The 20,209-nt window shown below is 43.3% G+C and overlaps 1 protein-coding gene across 1 annotated transcript in view; it reads right to left on the bottom strand.

The window, feature by feature from the left end:
* ACACB (acetyl-CoA carboxylase beta) overlaps positions 1-20,209 on the bottom strand; it is a 1,510,375-nt gene that overhangs the window by 337,628 nt on the left and 1,152,538 nt on the right. The window contains exon 38 of the mRNA XM_044068517.1: positions 7,419-7,688. Within this exon, the coding sequence (XP_043924452.1) occupies positions 7,419-7,688 (270 nt within the window). The remainder of the gene's footprint in view (positions 1-7,418; positions 7,689-20,209) is intronic.

Raw genomic sequence — 20,209 nt, 5'->3', positions numbered from 1 at the left:
GGATATCTGGGTCAGAAGAGGGCTGCCAGAATTAGAACTGAATAGTTATCCTTTGCTTTCACCAATACACTGGAGATGAGATGTATGGCAAGAATCACAGAAAAGTCCCTTTCCCTGTGGATAGAAAATTCACTGGTTGCCAAGCCTATGTGGGGGTGGGGGGGGTGGGGAATTCAAGCAAAAGAACCACCTGACTGTTCTAAGTGGTGACAAAGATATCTAGGTAGGGTACCTCATCGCTGCTGTGTAATGTACCTGAAGATGCCTAGGTTGAATATCCCTTTTGTGACAGTTGCTCATGGATCTGCTCATTTGGCTTTCTATGGCATTCTGATTTGAGGGGATATTAACTACATGGAGGAAGTGGTTATGTCACAGGGTGCTCTCCCATTTCTGCACTGCTTACCTGCATAGTTTACATACCCCATTATATTTGTAGTATTGCATGCCACTATCATGTGTTTACCCACCTTCCAAACACCTTTAAAAGCTTAAAGAGTTTACTTAAATGTCAGTATTTCCACAGTATTGACATGGGTTTTTGAGATCTGAGATCCCACTCTTCCTAAACCCTATACTGGTTAGTGTGATCCCCCCAGCCAGGTCTTAAGCATTTATGGTCAGGATCTGGGTACTCAGAGAGGGGGAAAGGGTATGCTTAACTTTTTGGTTACTTTAGTACCTCCTAGTACCCCCTAAGTGGAACTTCCTGGGGATAGAGGGAATCATAGGTAGGGGTCATGTTCAGTGAGTGCAGGCACTGTAGCAAAAGATTTTTCAGATATTAGTTGGTCTTCTTTACGTAAATCTTTGTAATGGGAGCCATCAGAATCAAAGCTAAGATCTTCCATAAAGCTCTGAAGACATCCTTATCCAACAAGTGATGCCTGTTTGTAATCTTCTGGACGGGGGAATTGAGAAGGAATACCTGGGTCATGATGCAGAAATCATCTGCCTTGTGAAGTGTCTAAGATTATTACTGGAAAAATCTTGACCTTAGAGGAGGACAAACTTGATTCATGTATGTCTATGGAAAACTCTAAGTGGGTCAAACAAGAAATGGTCAAGTTCAGGGCTGCATGATGTTCTTGCTAGGACTAGGCCTGGATCAAACAGAAGTTAAACATTTAGTAAATACCCTGGAAGCAGTGGAAAACTAAGATGGTAAGGAAGGTAACTGGAAATGTTGATGCTTTACTGTAAACCTGAATAACCTCTTGTGGCTCCAATAAATTAAGGTATGATCCTAAGATGGCCTTTATGTTGAAGGTCACCATTAGTGCTTGATACACTGTCCAGTATAATAAACCCTAGAAGTTAACATTTTGAATGTTTCAATCACAGAAACTTGTTTAGGACTATGAAACTTTGAAGAAGTTTCCACTGGGTCATCCTTTCTTGGTATTAGAGAGAGTCTGGAATAAAAATGTATACCCTTCTGCTGATGGCACTCTTTTTCTGAGTAAACAATATGTTGGTTTATAACTGGCACACATACCAACCTCATCTGCAGGAATATAAGGTGTGTTCAATAAAGGAGAGAGGTTTCAAGCTTCATTTTGTACCCTGCAGCTGTAAGCTGCTTTACACAGGAATCTAATGTCATGGCAAACCTTCTATCCTTTAAAATAAAAAAAAACCTCATGTTTTTCACCTATCAGGTTGTGGAAGAGGGGATAGAGTAGTAGAGGGGGAGGAGGAGTGGTTGACTGGGGTCTGCCAACCAGTCAGAACTGTGAGGGCTTATGTTGGGTAAGAAGAGGAAGACTTTTGTCCCTTCCTACACTCCACTAAATGAATGTATGCTTTACGTCAGCATGATCAAAGCCTAGACACCAAGTTGTACAATGATGGGTGAGCCACAGCCTAGCCTAACTCTATACACAAGCACATCCGGTATGTTCCCCTCTTTTAACCTGCCACAGGAAGTTTCAGGGACCTAAGGGACTCAAAACAGTAAGACAGCACAGTCTCACTGTGTCAGCATGTTTCTTAGCATAGAAGTTGGTGCAGACACATGGCGTCAATCTAAAGTGAGGGCACAAGAGCATCATTCACTGAAAGAAAAGTACAAGTCACTGCAGGCAGCTCTTCTTCCTGAAAGTAGGTCTTTTCCATCCAAGGGCACATCACCTGACATGACCAGTGTACATCTCTGAAGCCCTAAGTTTATAAAAAGGAAACTGCTATAAATGGCAGATGTTTGTAAGACAGCTGCAGCCATACCCTTTGCATAGCAGCACACATGGCTAACCTGTACTGCATGTTGTTTTGGAAGGGCAGAATACATCCCAAAATTCACTCTATTCTAATATGAAGGCCTAGACAGACAGTCTCCTAGCCTTCACTCTTGCCAACAAAATGCACACAAATTTGTTTTTCCTTGTGTGAGGCCCCACCTTTGTAAGGTTGTGGCTGTGATATGAACAGGCCAATGACAGGACCAGGGCTGGTGAATGCATATATAATGCATGGCAGGTCAGGTTGGGTTTTTGAATGTGCTGCATCACATTAGAGGAACCGGAATGAGCAAGAGATGCTATATCAAGCCACTCTCAACTCAAACCTGCCACATTATGGGCAGGCAGTGATGTAGGACAAAAGCTCAGAAATGTAAGAAAATATCCCACTACAGACTTCTATTCCATTGCAAACAATACTCACCCTGTAGAAGCAAAACACTGAGCCAGGTTATATATAGATCCATAGGTTTGTATTGGGCTAACAACAGCTGGGGCCTTTTTAAGCCTAGCAATGCATCCCCAAATTCCCCATCCCAAATCAGACTCAGAGAAGGGTTCCCAATGGAGTGGGTGTGCATCGGGGTTCAGCTCTGAGCCCACTGCTGTTCATACTGGTGATGGGCTACGTTAGCAAACAAGTTGGAAGGGGCAGATCAACAAAACTGTTGTTTGCAGACATTGTGGCATTACAGGCAGACTCGGAGTAATAACTTCAAAGGATAGGGAATAGAAAGCAAAACTGAAGGCACATGGCATGGAATGGAGTACAGATAAAGTTGCAATGGCAGCAAATGGGAGAAATCAGAAGAAGCAGAGAATTGAGAAGGAAGTGAAAACAGTGGAACAGGTTAACAGCTTCAAGTATCGGGAGGGGTGGTTGAAGAGAAGGCAAGTCTGAATGACGAGGTCAAAGCAAGAATCAGATGGACTGCAGCCAACTGGCACAGAGTGTCAGGTGTAGCATATGACAGAAGAATACCTGTATGGTACAGAAGCCTGGGAAGTAATGGCAGAGCAGTTGAGGAAGCTAGAGGTGATGGAGGTGAACTGCCTGAGATGGGTGGTAGGATGCACACTGTGGGACAGATGAAGAAATTAGGGCATAAGAGCAGAAGCTGAAGTAGCTCCTACTGCAGAAAACGTCAAAGAAGACAGATTATGATGGTTCAGGCACATAAGCAGAAGACAATGTGGTGAAGAAGATTTGGGATGTACAGGATGAAAGCAAGAGGAAATGAGGGCATCCAGCAAAGAGGTGGATGGACTGTGTGAGAGAAGACCTGTTACAGTCAGGCATGAGTGTTGAAGAAGGCAGAGGAGTGGCATTGAATAAAGAGAGATGACAACAGTTGACATGACACCCTGACCCCATGTAGAAAATGGGAAAAATGGGGTTGATGATAATGAGTGCATCCCAAATTAATCTGATAAGTTCAGGTACCCTTAGACTGTGTGTGTAATCAAGGGTTTGGGTAGTGAAACACAGAGGCTGCCTTTATCCACTAGATACATAGGTGCCAAACCAGGGGTGAATTTCTGATTCTCCATCTACTGGTCCAAGTAAGGCTTGAATTAGGTTAGGGAAGAACTCTGCCTCACACGGATGAAAAAGTCCGTTTCAGAGTAGGGGTAGTCTGTGAGATACATTCCTGTCTCCAACAGATCCTGTTATGTCACAGTCAAAGTCAGAACAGGAGATTCTGATGTGGTTTTGTGGATATGCAGAAGTGTTCTTCAGACTGGGGTTTGGGGATGCCTCGTATGCCTCTTATCCCAGGCACAAATTTCCCCTCAAATGCCTGGAGGAGATAGAGTACAGGGATAAGACTTTAAGGTGGTCTGCACAGGACACGTTTGCTCCCTGTATTCTTTTTGTGAGGAACCTCTGTGGACATTCTGATTACTGGATATCCCTGGTGAGGTGCATACTAAAGGGTGCACTGTACTCAGTGATGGGTCTGATGACTGCTGAATACAGTGGAATAATAGTCTCCTTGGACCTTGATATCTTACCTTTATTTATAAGTTGTGCAGCACAGAATGACTTCCTTACTACCAAAGACACATGATGGTCAAAGGCTATGTTATTGCCTATGTGTGTCCCCAAACCTCTGACTACTGGGTCCATTCTGAAGGGTGTATTGTCAGTGTGGTAGTTTCCAGGGGCAGCCAACTTCCTGAAGGATAATATTATGCATTTCTTGGTACTAAGTTTTAGGCCGTAGCTCTGATACTAGTTATTTATCTGTGTCAGCCCTTGTTGGAGGATGCTATGACTTTGCCTAATTTGCAGTCATCTGCAAACATTTTCAACAAGAGGCCCTTGACATTGGCCTTGTCTTCTAAGAAGGAGTTGCCAAAAGGAGCAGTTCCAGGACAGAGTCCTAAGGGACTCCACTGGTGATCAGCCTCTTTGCAAAGCTGGACTCCCCAGTTCTAATTTCTTGGGTCTTGTGTGTGACCCATCTGGTTATCTGTTGGATGACACAGAAGTTAACACTTAAGCTCATGAGTTTACCTACAATGCCTAAGTGGGGTGTTGTGTCAAACACTTTGGCCAGATCAAGGTAAGCAGTGTGCACTACTTTGCCCTCCTCCAAAGAAGTATACCATGTTGAGTAGGCATGAACTGTCCTTAACAAAATCAAACTGGGTTGAGTCCAGTGTCTGGTAGTTTCCTAGGTCATCATTGGTCATATCCATGATAATTCTTTCCATGGATTTGGAAATGAGACTAGTGCGACTTATGGGTCTGTAGTTTCTATGGTCTGTAGATGGTCCATCCTTGTACAGCAGGAGGATGGTAGCTCTTCACCATTCTTTAGGCATGAAGCCTGTTTGGAGGCTACTGTTAAATAGTGATTAGACAGGGCCTAATAGTTTGTACTTTATACTATTCAGAGGCAACCTGGGATACTGTTGGGACTCATCAATGCAGTGTTCTTGGGCCCTAGAGAATGCATTGAGGGACACGTTCACTAGTGACAGTTAGGGAAGTTTATATCTGATATTTCTTGAAGCATGTCCTCGGGAGGAGACGGGTAAATCTGGAGCTGAATTTGTCTGATAGTTGGCTTTCTATATCTTCCAGCTCATTGTAGATGGCTCCATTAAAAATTAGCTCTGCACACATTTGTGTATTGCCTTTCAGGTTGCAGATGTAGCTAAAGAATGCCTTGGGGTTGTCCTTGGCTCGAGAGACAAATTTTTCCTGAAATTTGGCTTTAGTAGACTATTAGCTCTCTGAGTTGTTCATTTAGATTGATGAGAAAGGTTGTATCTTGCTGTGTGCTACACTTCCTAATGTTTGCCATAGTCTTCTTCCTTTTGTTACACAACCTATTGATGTTGGGGTATCACCCTGGTGGCTTTTTTCGCTTCTTCTATACTTATTCCTGGTTGGTACAGCTGCCTCTCTGTAGCTATTAACATGCTTATATGGTGTTTCGGTGAACAATTCCATGTGGGCAGCAATGTTCTTGTGGTTTTGAGAGAGGGGAATTGAAATTTTGTCAGGTACCCTTTAACAGTAGGAAGTTTCACTGTGAAGACTTTCTAAATGTTCCAGGGTTAGACAGAGTTTCAGATTTTATTTATAATTCAAAGGAGACAAATTCATGGTCTGATCTTACCTGAGCGGACATTATACTAGAGGATGTGTACCGCTCTCCCATGTTTGTGAAGACCATAACTAGTATGTTTGCCACTCTGATCGTCATAAGGAATACCTGGTCCAGGGAATTTGTACTTACAAAGACCAGGAACCTCTGAGCCTGTATGTTTCTTGTTGCATGTGATTCCCAGTTAATAGTGAAGTACTTAAAATCACCCAAGAATATGGTACTTGGTTGGATGGGGAGTGAATCCTGTAAGTTTAATAAGTGTTATGGGTATCCTGGGTCATAGACCAAGGACCTGTAGTTTGCAAAGATGTGGTAGGGGATTTTGCCTATGGGGATTTGAATGTGTTAAAGCTCAATGCATCATCCTGTTTGACCAAGCTTGCAGTATCTTTGATTTTGATGTATATCAAGACACTTCCACCTGAAGTCTCCGTTTGTATAGTAGGTGGTCTAAATGTGTGGAAGGCATTGCAGGATTGCACTGCTGGGGTGTTCTTCACAGCTTTAAACCATGTCCCAAGTAAAAGCTCAGGCATCAGCATCTTCAAGATGAGGAGAGCTTGTAGGGAGTGGAGTTTCTTGTTTAGACTTCTGGCACTGAGCATTAATACCTTTAGACTTTGCTGGTTTGGACTTTCTATGTCAAAAGGATTATCAGGCTGGCATTGCCTAGAAAAGGTAGTATGGGGAGAACAATTTTTTAGCCAATATTCAAAGCCTAGATAGGGACAGGAGCAAATCATCCCTGGCAAAGCAGCATGACCTGTTGACCATCTCCTTCCATGCTGACAAATACTGCACCTCCTTAGAATGATACCAAAAACTTAACCAATTATTAAATTCAGTCATCTTCTGTTCATATTGTGGCATCATCCCTGAAAAAAGTAGAATGCTGCTCAATGCTAGGCTCATACCAGCCTGGGGCACAAAGTTCGACAGAACCATTATGGCTCTCTATTTATATAGTCCAGGAAGATACTCCTCGGGTCATTTACACTTACATGTATCAGGATGGAGTCACACTAGTACGCGTGGTCCAATGACCTGAGTGCATGCATAACCTGGTGGATCATGGACTCTGACAGGCAACTGAAAATGACTTTTACTTAACCTGAGCAAAGGGACATCAATGTGTCTCACAATGGAGACTCCAAAGATCACAATATTGGGTTTTGTGGTGGCTTGACTTATGGATTTACAAGTAGGGGCTATACTCGTTTCTGAGAAAAATAGGCATTATGGTACATTTTGTATCTATGTGTACAGCCAATTTGCAATTTCTAGTTTTTTCAACCCTAACTCTTACAAGAATCACAATGTATTGCACTAAAAAATGCAACTACTTTATTTGTATCAGAAAAAAGTTATATCTTAAATAGCTTGGAACAATTACAAGCGGAATCCAAATTATCTGGCAACTTTTCAAAAGTCAAAGACATTTTTTTCCTCAACTTCTAGTGACTTGTTGGTTTAAAAGTTATGAAAACACAAGTCTCAAAAGTAAACCTTACTAATGCAACTTCTAAAAATAATGCTTTACGGCAAGCTTTACCTTGTATGGATCATCTGGATCTACCCAAGCAACCTGAAACATATGTTGGACTTCTTCTGCCAAGCCAATCCTTGCTCCGCTGTTAGCTGCTATGTAAATCCGGGGAATTCCTTCTGCTCTTGCCAGCTCAGACGCCCTCAGAAAAAGGAGATCCTCCTGTGGCGCAAAAGACCCAATCTTGTAGGTGATGTCATTTGCAATGACAATAATATCACGGCCTTCTGCATATTCAGGTGTTTTCAGTTTCATTCGAAAAGCTACTATTCCAACCTATAAAACAATGTTTATATGATCAGAATGATTTATTTGTCACTGTGGTTTCTAGAAATCATTTAACAAATGGATAAATCTTCTGCTACAAATGTAATTAGTGCTCAGAGTTTTGCATATGTGCATTTAATTAAAAACATGGTGATATTATTTTTCTATTTTAACATTTTTATTCAACATGACTTTTTTTAAATGTGACATAGTTAAACATACAGTAACAGAAAAAATATTTCCTATGCTAATTTTTATCCAGTATACATACGTTTTCTTTTTGAAAATTTTCATTCACTCAGATATTACATAAATTGCTCAGTTCCTGCCTCCCTTTAAATTTCACTCCTCCTGAAACTTATTATGCATGTATTGTTGCCACAAATTTAATTTTCATCTATGTATTTGATCCTTCTCTTTCCTAAAGATCCCACCTCCGGTTCTTTTATTTCTTTTACAATATTCAAAATTTTAGTTATGGTTGGTTTAGATTTTGATTTCCATTTTCTAATAACTGCTTTTTGGCAGCCATCAACATTTAAACTTGCCTTGCTATATCCAAGGCAATTTTGATCCCATACCCCAGCTCAGTCATTTGCCTCCTCATTATTTCTGACAAAGTACACAGTACATAATTTTGAAAATCTGCCAGCTCAACACAAAAACATGTTCTCAGTTACCTTTCTCTATCCCAATCACACCTCCAGCATTTATCTACCAGAGGAAAAATTTTGTGAAGTCTCTCTGGGGTATAAAATTATCTATGCAAACAGTTCCATGAGCTAAACCTTCTGGACATTTTTGCATACTTAGGAGCCAGACAGATGTCCTCCAACTGTTTCTTGTTAAACTGCCTTTCCTGTTTCTTCACATTTTTTTCTAATCTCTTTTGATTAATTCTTATAGTTACTATGTAATATTTTATATTAATTATCCATTTTAACAGGAGCTTCCTTACTAGACTCAGCTAAAAACTCAAGCAGAGCTGGTCTTTCACTTAGCACCCCCGTTCTTTTCTCTTACTATGTTATCAGATCCTGTTAAGGAAGGCAGTTTCTAGCCTGTAGTTCTGACTTCTGCTTGACATCACCCCACTCTGTTACCTTCCCTTCCTAGTTATTTGATTCCCCTTGGTTTCTCTGCCAATTGCTCCTGTATAATCTAGTCCCCTCTTGACTATTTTCTATACTCCTCCTTGCAGTCTTCATTTCCTTGTTGGCTTAGTTTTTTTTAAATGCTTTATGTTACTTTATGGAAATAATATTTTGTATGGCTGCTGCTGTTCTCCTCGTGGACTTGCATCCAAAACACTACTCTCTCCTTATTTGTTGAATCCCTCTTCAGAATCATCATTATTCCTCTCCATTCTGACTTATAACCTTCTGCTTGTGTTACTTATGAGCCTTAACTGTGTAGCTCTAAAATATACCTTCAAATCAGGTAATCCTAAACTACCTTGCTCTACTGGGAGCATCAGCTTATTTCATTTAACTCTTGCCCTCTTTCCCCTCCCAAACACATTCCTTCAACTCTTTGTTAATTATTATCCTCAACTTATCCTCTAGTTGATGAAAATATATATATATATATATATATATATATATATATATATATATATATATATATATATAATTAAAGGGACTAAAACATTTTACTGCTTGTATGCTACTATCCATATCCATAAACAACAGCTTCCAGTTTCTCAGTTTTTACATTATCTTTTTAGTGTCCTCCCTCTAATCCTTAGTTGCCATAACAAAATCCTTTTTAAAGGTTCATAGGAGGTTACTCAGCTAATGGCCCTAGGGCCTTTACAAGCCTAGCCACATGATACCCATGTTCCCCAATTGACCTTGGTTAGATGGTCATTATTCTCAGAGTGAGTCTATGATCAGCACAGACTGCCCCTGTCCATTGAGGACATAGGTGGCACCCCTGGAGTGAATTTACAGTCTTCAATCCAATTGTCTAGGTTGCACTTGAATAAGGTCATTGAGCAGCTCTGCATCATGGGAATTGTAAGTTTATTCTAGAGAAGTGGCAATCTTTGGGTGATATATCTGTCTCTCCAGCATGTTGTGTGTTCATTTCACAGGTAGGTTGAGATCCTTAGAACAAGAGATTCTTGTTCCATCTGATTTGTAGATGTGCAGCATTTCCATCAGGGCAGGTCAGAGACTGCTCTGTAGGCCAGGCACAAGTCGCCTCTCAGCAGCCTGTAGGATACATAGTACAGTGACAGGGCTTTCAATCTTTCCATGTAGGTCATGTTTTGGAGGCGCTGAATTTTCTTGGTGAGAAACCTCTGTGGTCTCTCCAGCTGCTGCAGATGACTTGTGGGGTACATGCAAAATTGAGTGTTGCACTCTATTAGTGGTCTGATGGCAGTCAGGTACAAAGGAGTTATAACATCCTTAGTCTCAGATGTGATGCCCTTACTTATGAGATGCAGAACCTAGAAGGCTTTCCTTACCACTGTGGACACATGGTGTTCAAAGTTTAGATTGCTATCAACCTGTGCTCCCAAATCTTGCACCACTGGATTACAGCTTAGGGGGTGCTGTCAGTATTGTAATTTGCAGCGACTTCCTCTTTGCCAAAGGGGAAAATAATGCATTTTTTTGCATTTAGTTTTAGTCTGTGGCTTTGACACCAATCATTTGTGTTAGTCCCTTTTGTAAAATGTGACCATCATTTGGGAACTCAATGACTGCACCCAGTTTGCAATAATCAGTGAACTTGGTAAGCCACAGGCCATCTACATTCATCTGGACTTCCAAGAAATACATTTCAGAGAGTAGAGGCCCAGCACAAATCCTTGTGGCACAGTACTGGTAATTGGTCTACTGGTAGAGGTAGAATTCCCAAATTTGATAGCATGCATTCTGTTGGTGAGCCAGTTGGCTGCCCATCTAGTTATGTATGGGTTAAGAGTTTCTCAATGATACCTAAGTGGGGGATTGTGTCAAAAGCCGTAACTTAGTCAAGACAGGCAGTATGTACTGTTTTTCCTTCATCCAGGGCTTTGGTGACGTTCTTGATGAAGTCCACCAGGTTCAATAAGCATGATCTACCCTTAACAAAGCCAAACTGGGCTGGTTCAAGAGTTTGAAGGTGACCTATGTCCTCATCAGGGTTGGTTGATGGATTCTCTCTGTGCAAGGGAATTACTGTTGCTGTTCTCCCCTCTGCTGGAACAAAGCCAGTGCTCAGGCTGAGGTTAAAGAGTGCGCCAAGTAGTTTCATTAGGTCTTGTTTTAGAGTGTTTAGTAAGGAACCCGGGATATTACTTGGTGCCAGAGAGGCCATGTTTTTGGCCTTGGACAATGGGGATATGATCTGCTCTTTTGAGATACTAGATAGAGGATTGGTGTTACGTATGCTTTGGGGTATGGCTGGTAGGGACAGGGTGGTGAAGTTTGCACCAAATCTGTCAGCTAACAGGTTGGAAATTTTCTCAGGTTCATTATGAGACTTACCATCCACTATACATTTGGCACACAGTTGGGAATTCTCATTTTGATTTCAGACACAGCTAAAGAATACCTTATGATTATTCTTAGCTAGGGATGATAATTTACCTTCATAACTAGCTTTAGAAGACTTTTACAAGATATCTGATTTGCTTGTTCAAGCTGTGGAGGGTATTCTTCTTCTGTTGAGTGAGTTCCCTCTGGTCCTTAGATATCAGTTTCTTCTTTTTGTTCTATAACCTATTTATACTTGAAACCCACCAGGGTGGCCTAGTTTTTCAGGAGGACCTGGTTTTGATCTGGTCAGGTACAGCTGAGTCTATACAGTTGTTTAGGTGGATATACAGGACATTTGTGTATTCCTCTGCTAAGGAGTCATTGTTGGCTGTGTTAGCAGGGGTTTTAAAACTTTTTATGCCATCGCTTAGCAGGCTGTAGTTTGCTTTGGAGAAATGTTTCAGTTTTTTTTGCTCCTGTGCTGGTGTCAGGTCTTCAAACAAGGCAGATTTATAGTCTGACCTTATCAGGGAGGGCAGCACACGGGGGGGTAGTGCAGTGACCCCCCCCATGATGGTGAGTATTAAATCTAGGACATTTGAGCCCCTTGTGGGGGTGCAGACTAACTGTTCCAGGGCATTTGTGCTGACAAAGTCCGGGAACCTTAAGACGAGCATGTTTGTTCTTGAGCATATTGCGCAATCAGTGGAAGGATAGTTGAAATCTCCCATGTCCAATGTGTTTTAGTTTTAGCAGATGTGTGCAGTCCCATGATTGCAGATCTATACATGTAATCAATTTCAAGGAGGCCCATCCTTCCTTCAGAAAGTACAGTTGTGTACACTTAACAGAAATGTAGATGTTTGAATGTATTCACTGTTGTAGTCATCACATTTGGGTTATCCCTGCCAGGGTAGCCCTGGAATGGCCCGAATACCAGAGGCTTAGTATTTCTGCGTCAGTTGTTGTCACTTCAGGACTGATGTCAGGTCATCAGGAGTATAAAGTAAAGCAGTCAACGCCATTACATCAGTTTTTCTTGCCCTAACCTGTCTGGAGCCCCCAAGTAGGAGCCAGGTTCTGGTGGAAGAACCCCATCAGTAGAAAGTAAATACCAATATGTCCCTTGTAAGGAAAGAGAAGAAAGGGGGATGGAGGAAGGGAAACCAGGACTGCAACAGTAAATACACTCGAACATCTACATTTATGGTAAGTGTACACAACTGTACTATGTTCTTCATGTTTCACTGTTGCAGTCATCACATTTGGGTTGATTCCCAAAGCTGAGGAAAAGGGTGGAGGCAGTTAAGGAAACTAGGGGCTGGCTAGGATGCCCTGCAAGACTGCAGAGGCAAACCCTGCCCTGGATTTGGAGAATAGAGGCAGGTGGCAATGTTTGGTAAAAGTGTGAACAGATGTCCAGGTGGCAGCCTCCAGGATGTCCCTGGTGGGGACTCCTCTGAGGAAAGCTGCAGAGGTGGAGGCTGCTCTGGTGGAGTGAGTCCTGACCCCCATGGGGGGAGGCTTTCCATGTTGTTTGTAGCAGAAATGGATGCAGTGTGCTATCCATTTGGAAATGGTTTGTTTGGAGATGGCTTTGCCTTCTGCCCCTGTAGCAAAGCTAACCAGCAATTGAAAAGACTTTCTGAAGGATTTAGTCTTGTCTAGATAGAATCTGAGCTGTCTGTGCACATCTAGAGAGTGCAGGATCCTTTCCTCATTGTTCTGCGGATTAGGAAAACAGGTGTGCAAATGAATGGATTGGTTGAGAGCCACACTGGACACCACTTTGGGCATGAAGGATGGGTTAGTTCTAAGGGATACCCTGTCAGCATGGAAGATGATGAAGGGTTCCACAGCCATGCACACTTGCAGATTGGAGACTCTTCTGGCTGAAGTGATGGCTAGAAGGAAAGGTTACTTCCAGGAGAGAAATTTTAGCTCTGCAGAAGAAGCGGGTTCAAAAGGGGGCAGGGTTTCATAGTTTAGTACTAGGCTATCTGCCCTGGGGCATTTGTAAGCCTAGCCATAGTGATGTGGCTTTCGCCACCCCATGAAATGGTACAAAAATGCACAGAATAGATTTAGAATACTGTGCCTCTGTCTAGTAGTGACACAGTGAAGGTCCCCTTATATAATAGAATTAGTTTACTGTGCCCCTGTCTAGCAGTGACACAGATGTGAACCCTGGGGTAAACTTACGATCTCCCATCCACTCATCAAGATTTCTATTGAAGAGAGTCAGTGAGGGGCTCTGCCTAACATGAACTGGGATATTGTTCCAAAGCATGGGAAGCCTCTGGGCTATGAATCTATCCCTCCAGCATGTCCTATTCATACTTGTGCTGAGGTTTAAGTCTTTAGCTCTCATGGTCCTGATGGATTTGGATTTTTTGAGGTGGAGCATGTCCATCAGATCCTGATTGGACAGGGCCTTGTACGTCAGGCAGAGATCACTTCTGAGCAGGCGGTATGCTACTGAATAGAGCTGGAGTTTCTTTAGTATGGCAGAATAAGACACATGTTGGAGACCCTCGATCCTCTTGGTGAGGTACTTTTGTGGTCTCTCCAGCTGTTTTAAATGCTGGGTGAGGTACATACCAAATGGGGCATTGTACTCAATCATGGGTCTGATGAGGGAAGAGTATAGGGGTACAATGACATCCTTGGATCTGGATGTGAATCCCTTCATGATGAGGTGTGCAAGGTAGAATGTTTTTCTAACCACTTTGGCAACGTGGGTGTCAAATGAGAGGTCGCTGTCGACTTGGGTCCCTAGGTCTCTGATTACTTTTCCCATACTCAGTGGGTTGCTGTCTACATGATAATTTGTGGGTACTTTGTTTTTCCCAAAGTGGATGACTATACATTTTTTGGCATTTAGTTTAAGGCCGTGACTCCGGTACCAGTTGTCCGTTTCTGTGAGGCCTTTTTGTAGGATGTATGTGTCTGCTGGTGTATCGACTATGGCGCCTAGTTTGCAGTCATCTGCGAACTTTGTCAGCCACAACCCTCCCATGTTTGCTTTAACATCTGAGAAATAAATGCCAAACAAGAGGGGTCCCAGGACAGATCCCTGTGGGACACCACTTGTGACTGGCTTCGAGTCTGACATTGCTTCAGTGATTTTAACTTTATGGGTTTTGTCCTTTAGCCAGTTTACAACCCATCTAGTGACATAAGGGTTTACGTTTAAGCTGTTGAGCTTATCTATGATGCCTGAGTGGGGTATTGTGTCGAAGGCCTTAGCCAAGTCCAGGTAGGCTGTATGGACTGCTTTGCCCTCATCAATGGCTCTAGTGACTGTTTCAAAAAAGTCAACCAGGTTCAAAAGGCAGGATCTGCCCTTTACAAAGCTGAACTGGGTGGGGTCAAGTGTCTGTAGGTCCCCTATGTCTCTGTTTATGAGTTCCATAATGATTCTTTCCATAGCTTTGCAGACCAGGCTGGTTAAGCTTATGGGGCGGTAGTTCCCAGGGTCTGTAGAGGTACCCCCTTTGTGGAGTGGGACCACTGTTGCTGTACGCCAGTGTTCAGGTACATATCCTGTAGTAAGGCTAAGGTTAAATAGCATTTTTATGTGTGGGTTTAGCTCCTCTTGGAGTTCACATAGCAAGCAACCCGGGATACCGTCAGGTCTCATTGATGCTGTGTTTTTAGCTTTGTTGAGGGCGGTTCTCACTTGGACATCTGAGATGACAGGGAGATTACATTCAGCTGGGATAAGCATTTCTTCTTTTGGGGGTGAGGGAGGGGAGAAATTTGCACTGAACCTGTCAGCCAGAATGTTGGCAATATCTGTGGGTTCAGTGTATTTTTTGTTGTTGTGAACTAACTCTGAGCATATCTGAGGGTTTCCGCCCAGGTTTCTAACATAGCTGAAGAAGGCTTTGTGGTTATCTTTAGTGTCCTTAGCAATTTTTCTCTCAAAGTTGGCCTTGGATGTTTTTATGAGAGAATGTAGTTTTCTGCTAATGTTGATCAGAAATGTCTTCCCTTTATGGGATTTTGCTCTGTCGTGCAGTAGCTTCCTTCTTTTGTTATACAATTTGTTAATGGCTGAGGTCCACCAGACAGGACACTTGCCTTTGGTGGAGAGGGACTTGGATTTATTTGGGATTGCATGATCCATGCATTCTTGGAGATGTCCATAGAAAGCATTTGTGAAGGATTCGGCATTGTGGGATGTGGTATCCACTGACCCAGTGGGCTTAAAGGATACCACCTCAGTCTTAAGAAGAGTGAAGTCTGCTTCTGAGAAGTTTTTCACTGTGGTCTTTTGTGCTGGGGGTGGAGGTGGGATATGTATATCCAGGGTGATTATTTCGTGGTCAGATCTCACTAGTGAGGGGTATACCTCCGGTGTGGAGCATTTTGTCCCCATGTTTGTGATGATCAGGTCTAGTATATTATCTCCCCTAGTGGGAGAGGTGACTAGTTGTTCCAGTGCATTTGAATTTATGAATTCCAGGAACCTTTGGGCTAGGTTGTTAGGGCTAGAATAATGTACCCAATCTATGTTTGGGTAGTTGAAGTCTCCCAGTATGATGGTATTTTGTGATACATTCATATCCTCCAATGTCTTCAGGAAGGCTGAGTGGGGTTCCTGAGATTGGGAGGGTGGTCTGTAACATGCTACCAGTTGTATAGCAGTTTTGCCTATGGTTAGTTGCACCTCTATGGTCTCTGATGCTTCATGTGTTGCTACTAACCTGGAGGTGTGGGTGTCCTTGATGAATATGGACACTCCCCCTCCATTTGTGGTTCGGCCCGGGTTTTGGGGCTGAAAAGCATGATATGAGGTATAGCCTGGTAGTGCTGGGGTGCTCTCAGGAGCCTTGAACCAGGTTTCAGTTACTGCACAGATGTCAATTGTTCTCCATACTGAGGAGTGCATCGAGTGCCTGCATCTTGAGATTTAGATGTCTGGCATTGAGCAGCATTACCCTTAGTTTTTTTCCATTTTTGTTTTCTAAGGAGGTGGGTTTGTCTTTTGAGCCTTGCCAAAAAAAGGCACTATGGGGGTGGCAAGAGCCTTAGCCAATATCCGGAAGCCCAATGGTGACAGGTGCAAGCCGTCCCTTGCGAAGCAGCATGGCTTGTCCAACATGTCATCCCAGGCAGACAGACATTGGATCCCCTTAGAATGACACCAGTACTTGAGCCAATTATTAAAGCTGATCATCTTGTCTTTGTATTGTGGCATCACTCTTGGTGAGGGCAAGATGCTGCTCAGGGTCAGGGTCATACCAGCCTGGGCTACATAATCAGAGAGCTCCTCTATGTCTCTTTTCATGTAGTCCAGGGAGGTACGTCTCAGGTCATTCATGCCAGCATGGACAATGAGAGTCATATTTGTACTTGCTTTGGAGTGACCTGAGTGCGTGTGTTATGTGGCGGATCCTAGCTCCTGATAGGCAGCTCACAGTCACCCTCTCCTTGTTCAGCCTGGTAAGCGGGACATCAGTGTGTCTGACTATAGAGTCACCTATTACTAGTGTATCAGGCATGGTGTTTGGCCTTAAGGGGTGTGATTGGTTGACACATTGATTTATTGAAGTATGTGTTGCATGTGTTCTGTTTTGAGGTGGTGGATTTTTGGATGTCTGCTTTGGGAGCCTCTGTTGTTTTGGTAAGTTTATTATTAGAGCCTCCGAGTACGTCTTTGTGTTTTTATGTGTTTGGTTTGCAGTTGTGGTAGGTCTATGTGGGACTGGATTTGTTGTGTGTGTGGTTACCATCTCCTCCTGTCTGGTCATGCCAGCCCTGAGTTGAGAGAGTTCAGCCTCCAGTTTGGCTATATAGTTGCATCTCTCACATGTATTTGTGTTTGTTGGGAGGAGGAGAGGGTTGTCTGTGTACATGAGACAATTGTAGCATTGTCTCAAGATACCCAGATTAACCAGCTGAACTGGAGAGGACGCCAGTAACCTACCACTCGACATGCTAGAACAGTATAAGGGAGTGCTGTGCCTTTAAGGGAAGTGGATATTCACAGGGGTGGTGGGTGAATGTAGTGCTTACTTAGTACGAGAGTGCTTACTTAGTAGAGAAGTTTTGAGAACAAGTGCTAGGCTTATAATATAGCGAGTAGTCTGATTATACTAAGAGTAGAGCTTCCTTAAGGGAAAATTTGAAGAGCAGACTTGGCGGAGCCAGAAGAAGTTTATCCTTGTTTAACCAGCACTGCGCTATGCGCACAACCACGCAAAGCCGTGCGAACGCGGATTTTAAACAGGGAACTACAAAAGAGCTAGAAATGGTCCAAAACAACCAATTACTACAGCTCTTGTGCTGAGGTCACTTCCTACAGGGACAGGTATGCTGCTTAAGGCTCCCCACTCCCACTGGTGAGCAAAGAAACTTCCTTCTATCCAAGTAAGGTAATGGACAACACAGGAACTACACGAGAGCCCAAAATACAGCAATGCCTGTAAACTGGTCTAAACAAGTCGAGTAGAGGTGGGAAAACAAGGATTATTATTTTGCTTTTTTGATAGAAACACAAAGAAAATGCAGAAACAGTGATAAATCAGTTACACAGGCTAGCACACCTTAGTGAGCAGCCTCAACAGTTAAATTAAACAAACAAACAAACAAAGTTAAGGTCCCAAGCTGGGGTTGGTTCTTTTCTGGGTAGCCTTAAGTTGCTAGCCCCTCTTAGGAACTGTTTGATCAAAGGGTGTGAGAAAAGGGGCTGCTCAGTGGGGAAATGAGCAGAGATAACAGAGGCATGACTTTTTATAGAGGAGAAAGAGAGGCCACCGTGTAGTAGGTCAACTAAGTAATCCAGGATGGAAGGGAGGGCTGTGCTGTATTGCCTCTCTTAGCCTGGATCCAGGTGCAGAACCTTTTCCATTTGTCAGTATAAGACTTTCTAGTGCTAGGGTGTTTGGCCTCATGTATAACATCTAGAACCTTTTTACTGAGTTTGGCAGACTGATCTGGGTTAGGGAATAAGCCAAGCTACCAAACTGAGTGTCTGCAATTGGGGATGCATGAATTCCCCTTCCTTCTGAGTCAGGAGGTTTGGAATCTGAGGAAGATGTCAAGATGGCAGTGTGGACAGGCTGTGCAGCAAGGGGTACCAGTGCTGGCGAGGCCAGTCTGGAGCTATGAGAACTGTCCTTGGTTTTTCCTCCTTTATTTTGAGTAGTACCCTGGGGATGAGAGGTAGTGAAGGAAAGGCACAGACCGATAGACTGACCCAGGGGAAGGACAGGGCATCCACTTTCCAAGCAATGCAGTGATGCTCACTGGTGCAGAATTTTCTGAGCTGATGGTTGGTGTGGTAGGCAAAGAGGTCGACCCTCAGAATGCCCTGAATTATTAGGGTGAAGGTTATTCTGTTAAGCGGCCACTGTTGTGGGTCCAGAAGATTTCTGCTTAATTGGTCTGCCAGAGAGTTGAGAGAATCTGGTAAGAATTGTGCTAACAGGTGCAGTTGCATGGCCGAGGCTATGTGCCAAAGGGTCATGGCCAGCCTGCAGAGAGGGTGGGAGCAAGTTCTTCTCTGCTTGTTGATATACCACATCACAGTGGTGTTGTCTGTTTTCATCAGGAGACCCCCTGGGGAGAGAAGGGGCTTGAAGGCTATCAAGGCATGCTGGACAGCCATCATCTCTTTTTGGCTGATGTGCAGAGGGATTTGCTGTGGGCTCCATTGGCCCTGTATGCACCTGCCGTCCAGGTGTGCACCCCAAGTAGAGTCTGTAGTGAGGGTCTGGGTGGTGGTGGGGTGATGAAAAAGGTAGTCCCTTGTTGTGGGAGCATGCTGTTGCCCACCAAAGAAAATCTTTTCTGAGGCAAGCAATTATAGGTATAAGAGTCTCCAGGTCTTCAGAATGTTGACACCAAAGGCTTTTTAGGTACCACTGAAGTTTCTTCATATGCAGTCTGGCATATGGAATGATAGTATGCACAATGCCATGAACCCCAGAGCTTGCAGGATCTTCCTTGCAGATAACTGGGGTCTGGTGGCTAGTTGAGAGAGGTAGGCTGTCAGGAAAATTAGTTTTTCTGGTGTAAGGAATGCCATCTGTGGTGCTGTGTCTAGGCTTGCTCCCAGGAAGATAATCATTTGGGTAGGTACCTGTTTGGATTTCTTTTCGCTGATTGTGTACCCTAGGGAGGTTAGTAGGGTCTTTACAAAGGCCAGGTGCTTGAGCACCTTTTCCTGACTGTCTGCCTGAATAAGGCAGTCATCTAAGTATGGGTAAATCTGGATATTCCTTTGTTTACTAAAGGCAATGGCTGGAGCCAGACATTTTGTGAAAACTCTGGGAGAAGTAGATAAGCCAAAGGGAAGCGCAGAGAAAGTACAGTTGTGTACACTTACCATAAATGTAGATGTTAGAGTGTATTCACTGTTGCAGTCATTACATTTGGGTTATCTTGCTGGCAGGTTGCCCTCAGTCAGCCTGAATTCCAAAGTCTTGGGTCCTACGTCGGTTCCTGTTGCCTCTTCTCTGACGTCAAGTCATCAGGGATATAAAAGATGCAGCCGATTCCATTTTATTCAGTTTTTCTTGCCCAAGATGTCAGGTGCCCCCAAAAGGGTAGGCTAAAATTATGTAAATAAAACATACATGCACCAAAAATAAGCCTTACCTTCATCTATAAGCAAATACACCACCTAGGTTGTATAGATTAGAGAAGTAAAGATAAGTTCCAGCAAAAATAAGGGGGATGGCGGGTTGGTAACCTGGACTGCAACAGTGAATACACTCGAATATCTACATTTATGGTAAGTGTACACAACTGTACTATGTTCTTAGTGTTTCACTTTTGCAGTCATTACATTTGGGTTGAGTCCCAAAGCTTTGGTTGGAGAGCTGGAGCTAAACAGCATTAGGAGCGGCTATGAGTCCCTGCAGAACTGCAGTAGTAAAGCCTGTCGTGGATTTAGAGTAAAGAGGCAGATTGTAATGTTTTGTAAAGGTATGCACTGAACTCCAAGTAGCAGCCTCTAAAATGTCTTTGGTTGGTACTCCCCTGAGAAAGGCTGCAGAAGTGGCTGCAGCTCTGGTTGAATGTGGCCTAATGCCCTTAGGCACTGGT

This window comes from Protopterus annectens, chromosome 4.part0 (genome assembly GCF_019279795.1).
Source record: "Protopterus annectens isolate FY-2018-M chromosome 4.part0, PAN1.0, whole genome shotgun sequence".
NCBI lineage: Eukaryota > Metazoa > Chordata > Ceratodontiformes > Protopteridae > Protopterus > Protopterus annectens.
Note: the sequence above shows the minus strand (reverse complement) of the source record. Positions and strands in the feature narration are given on the sequence as shown.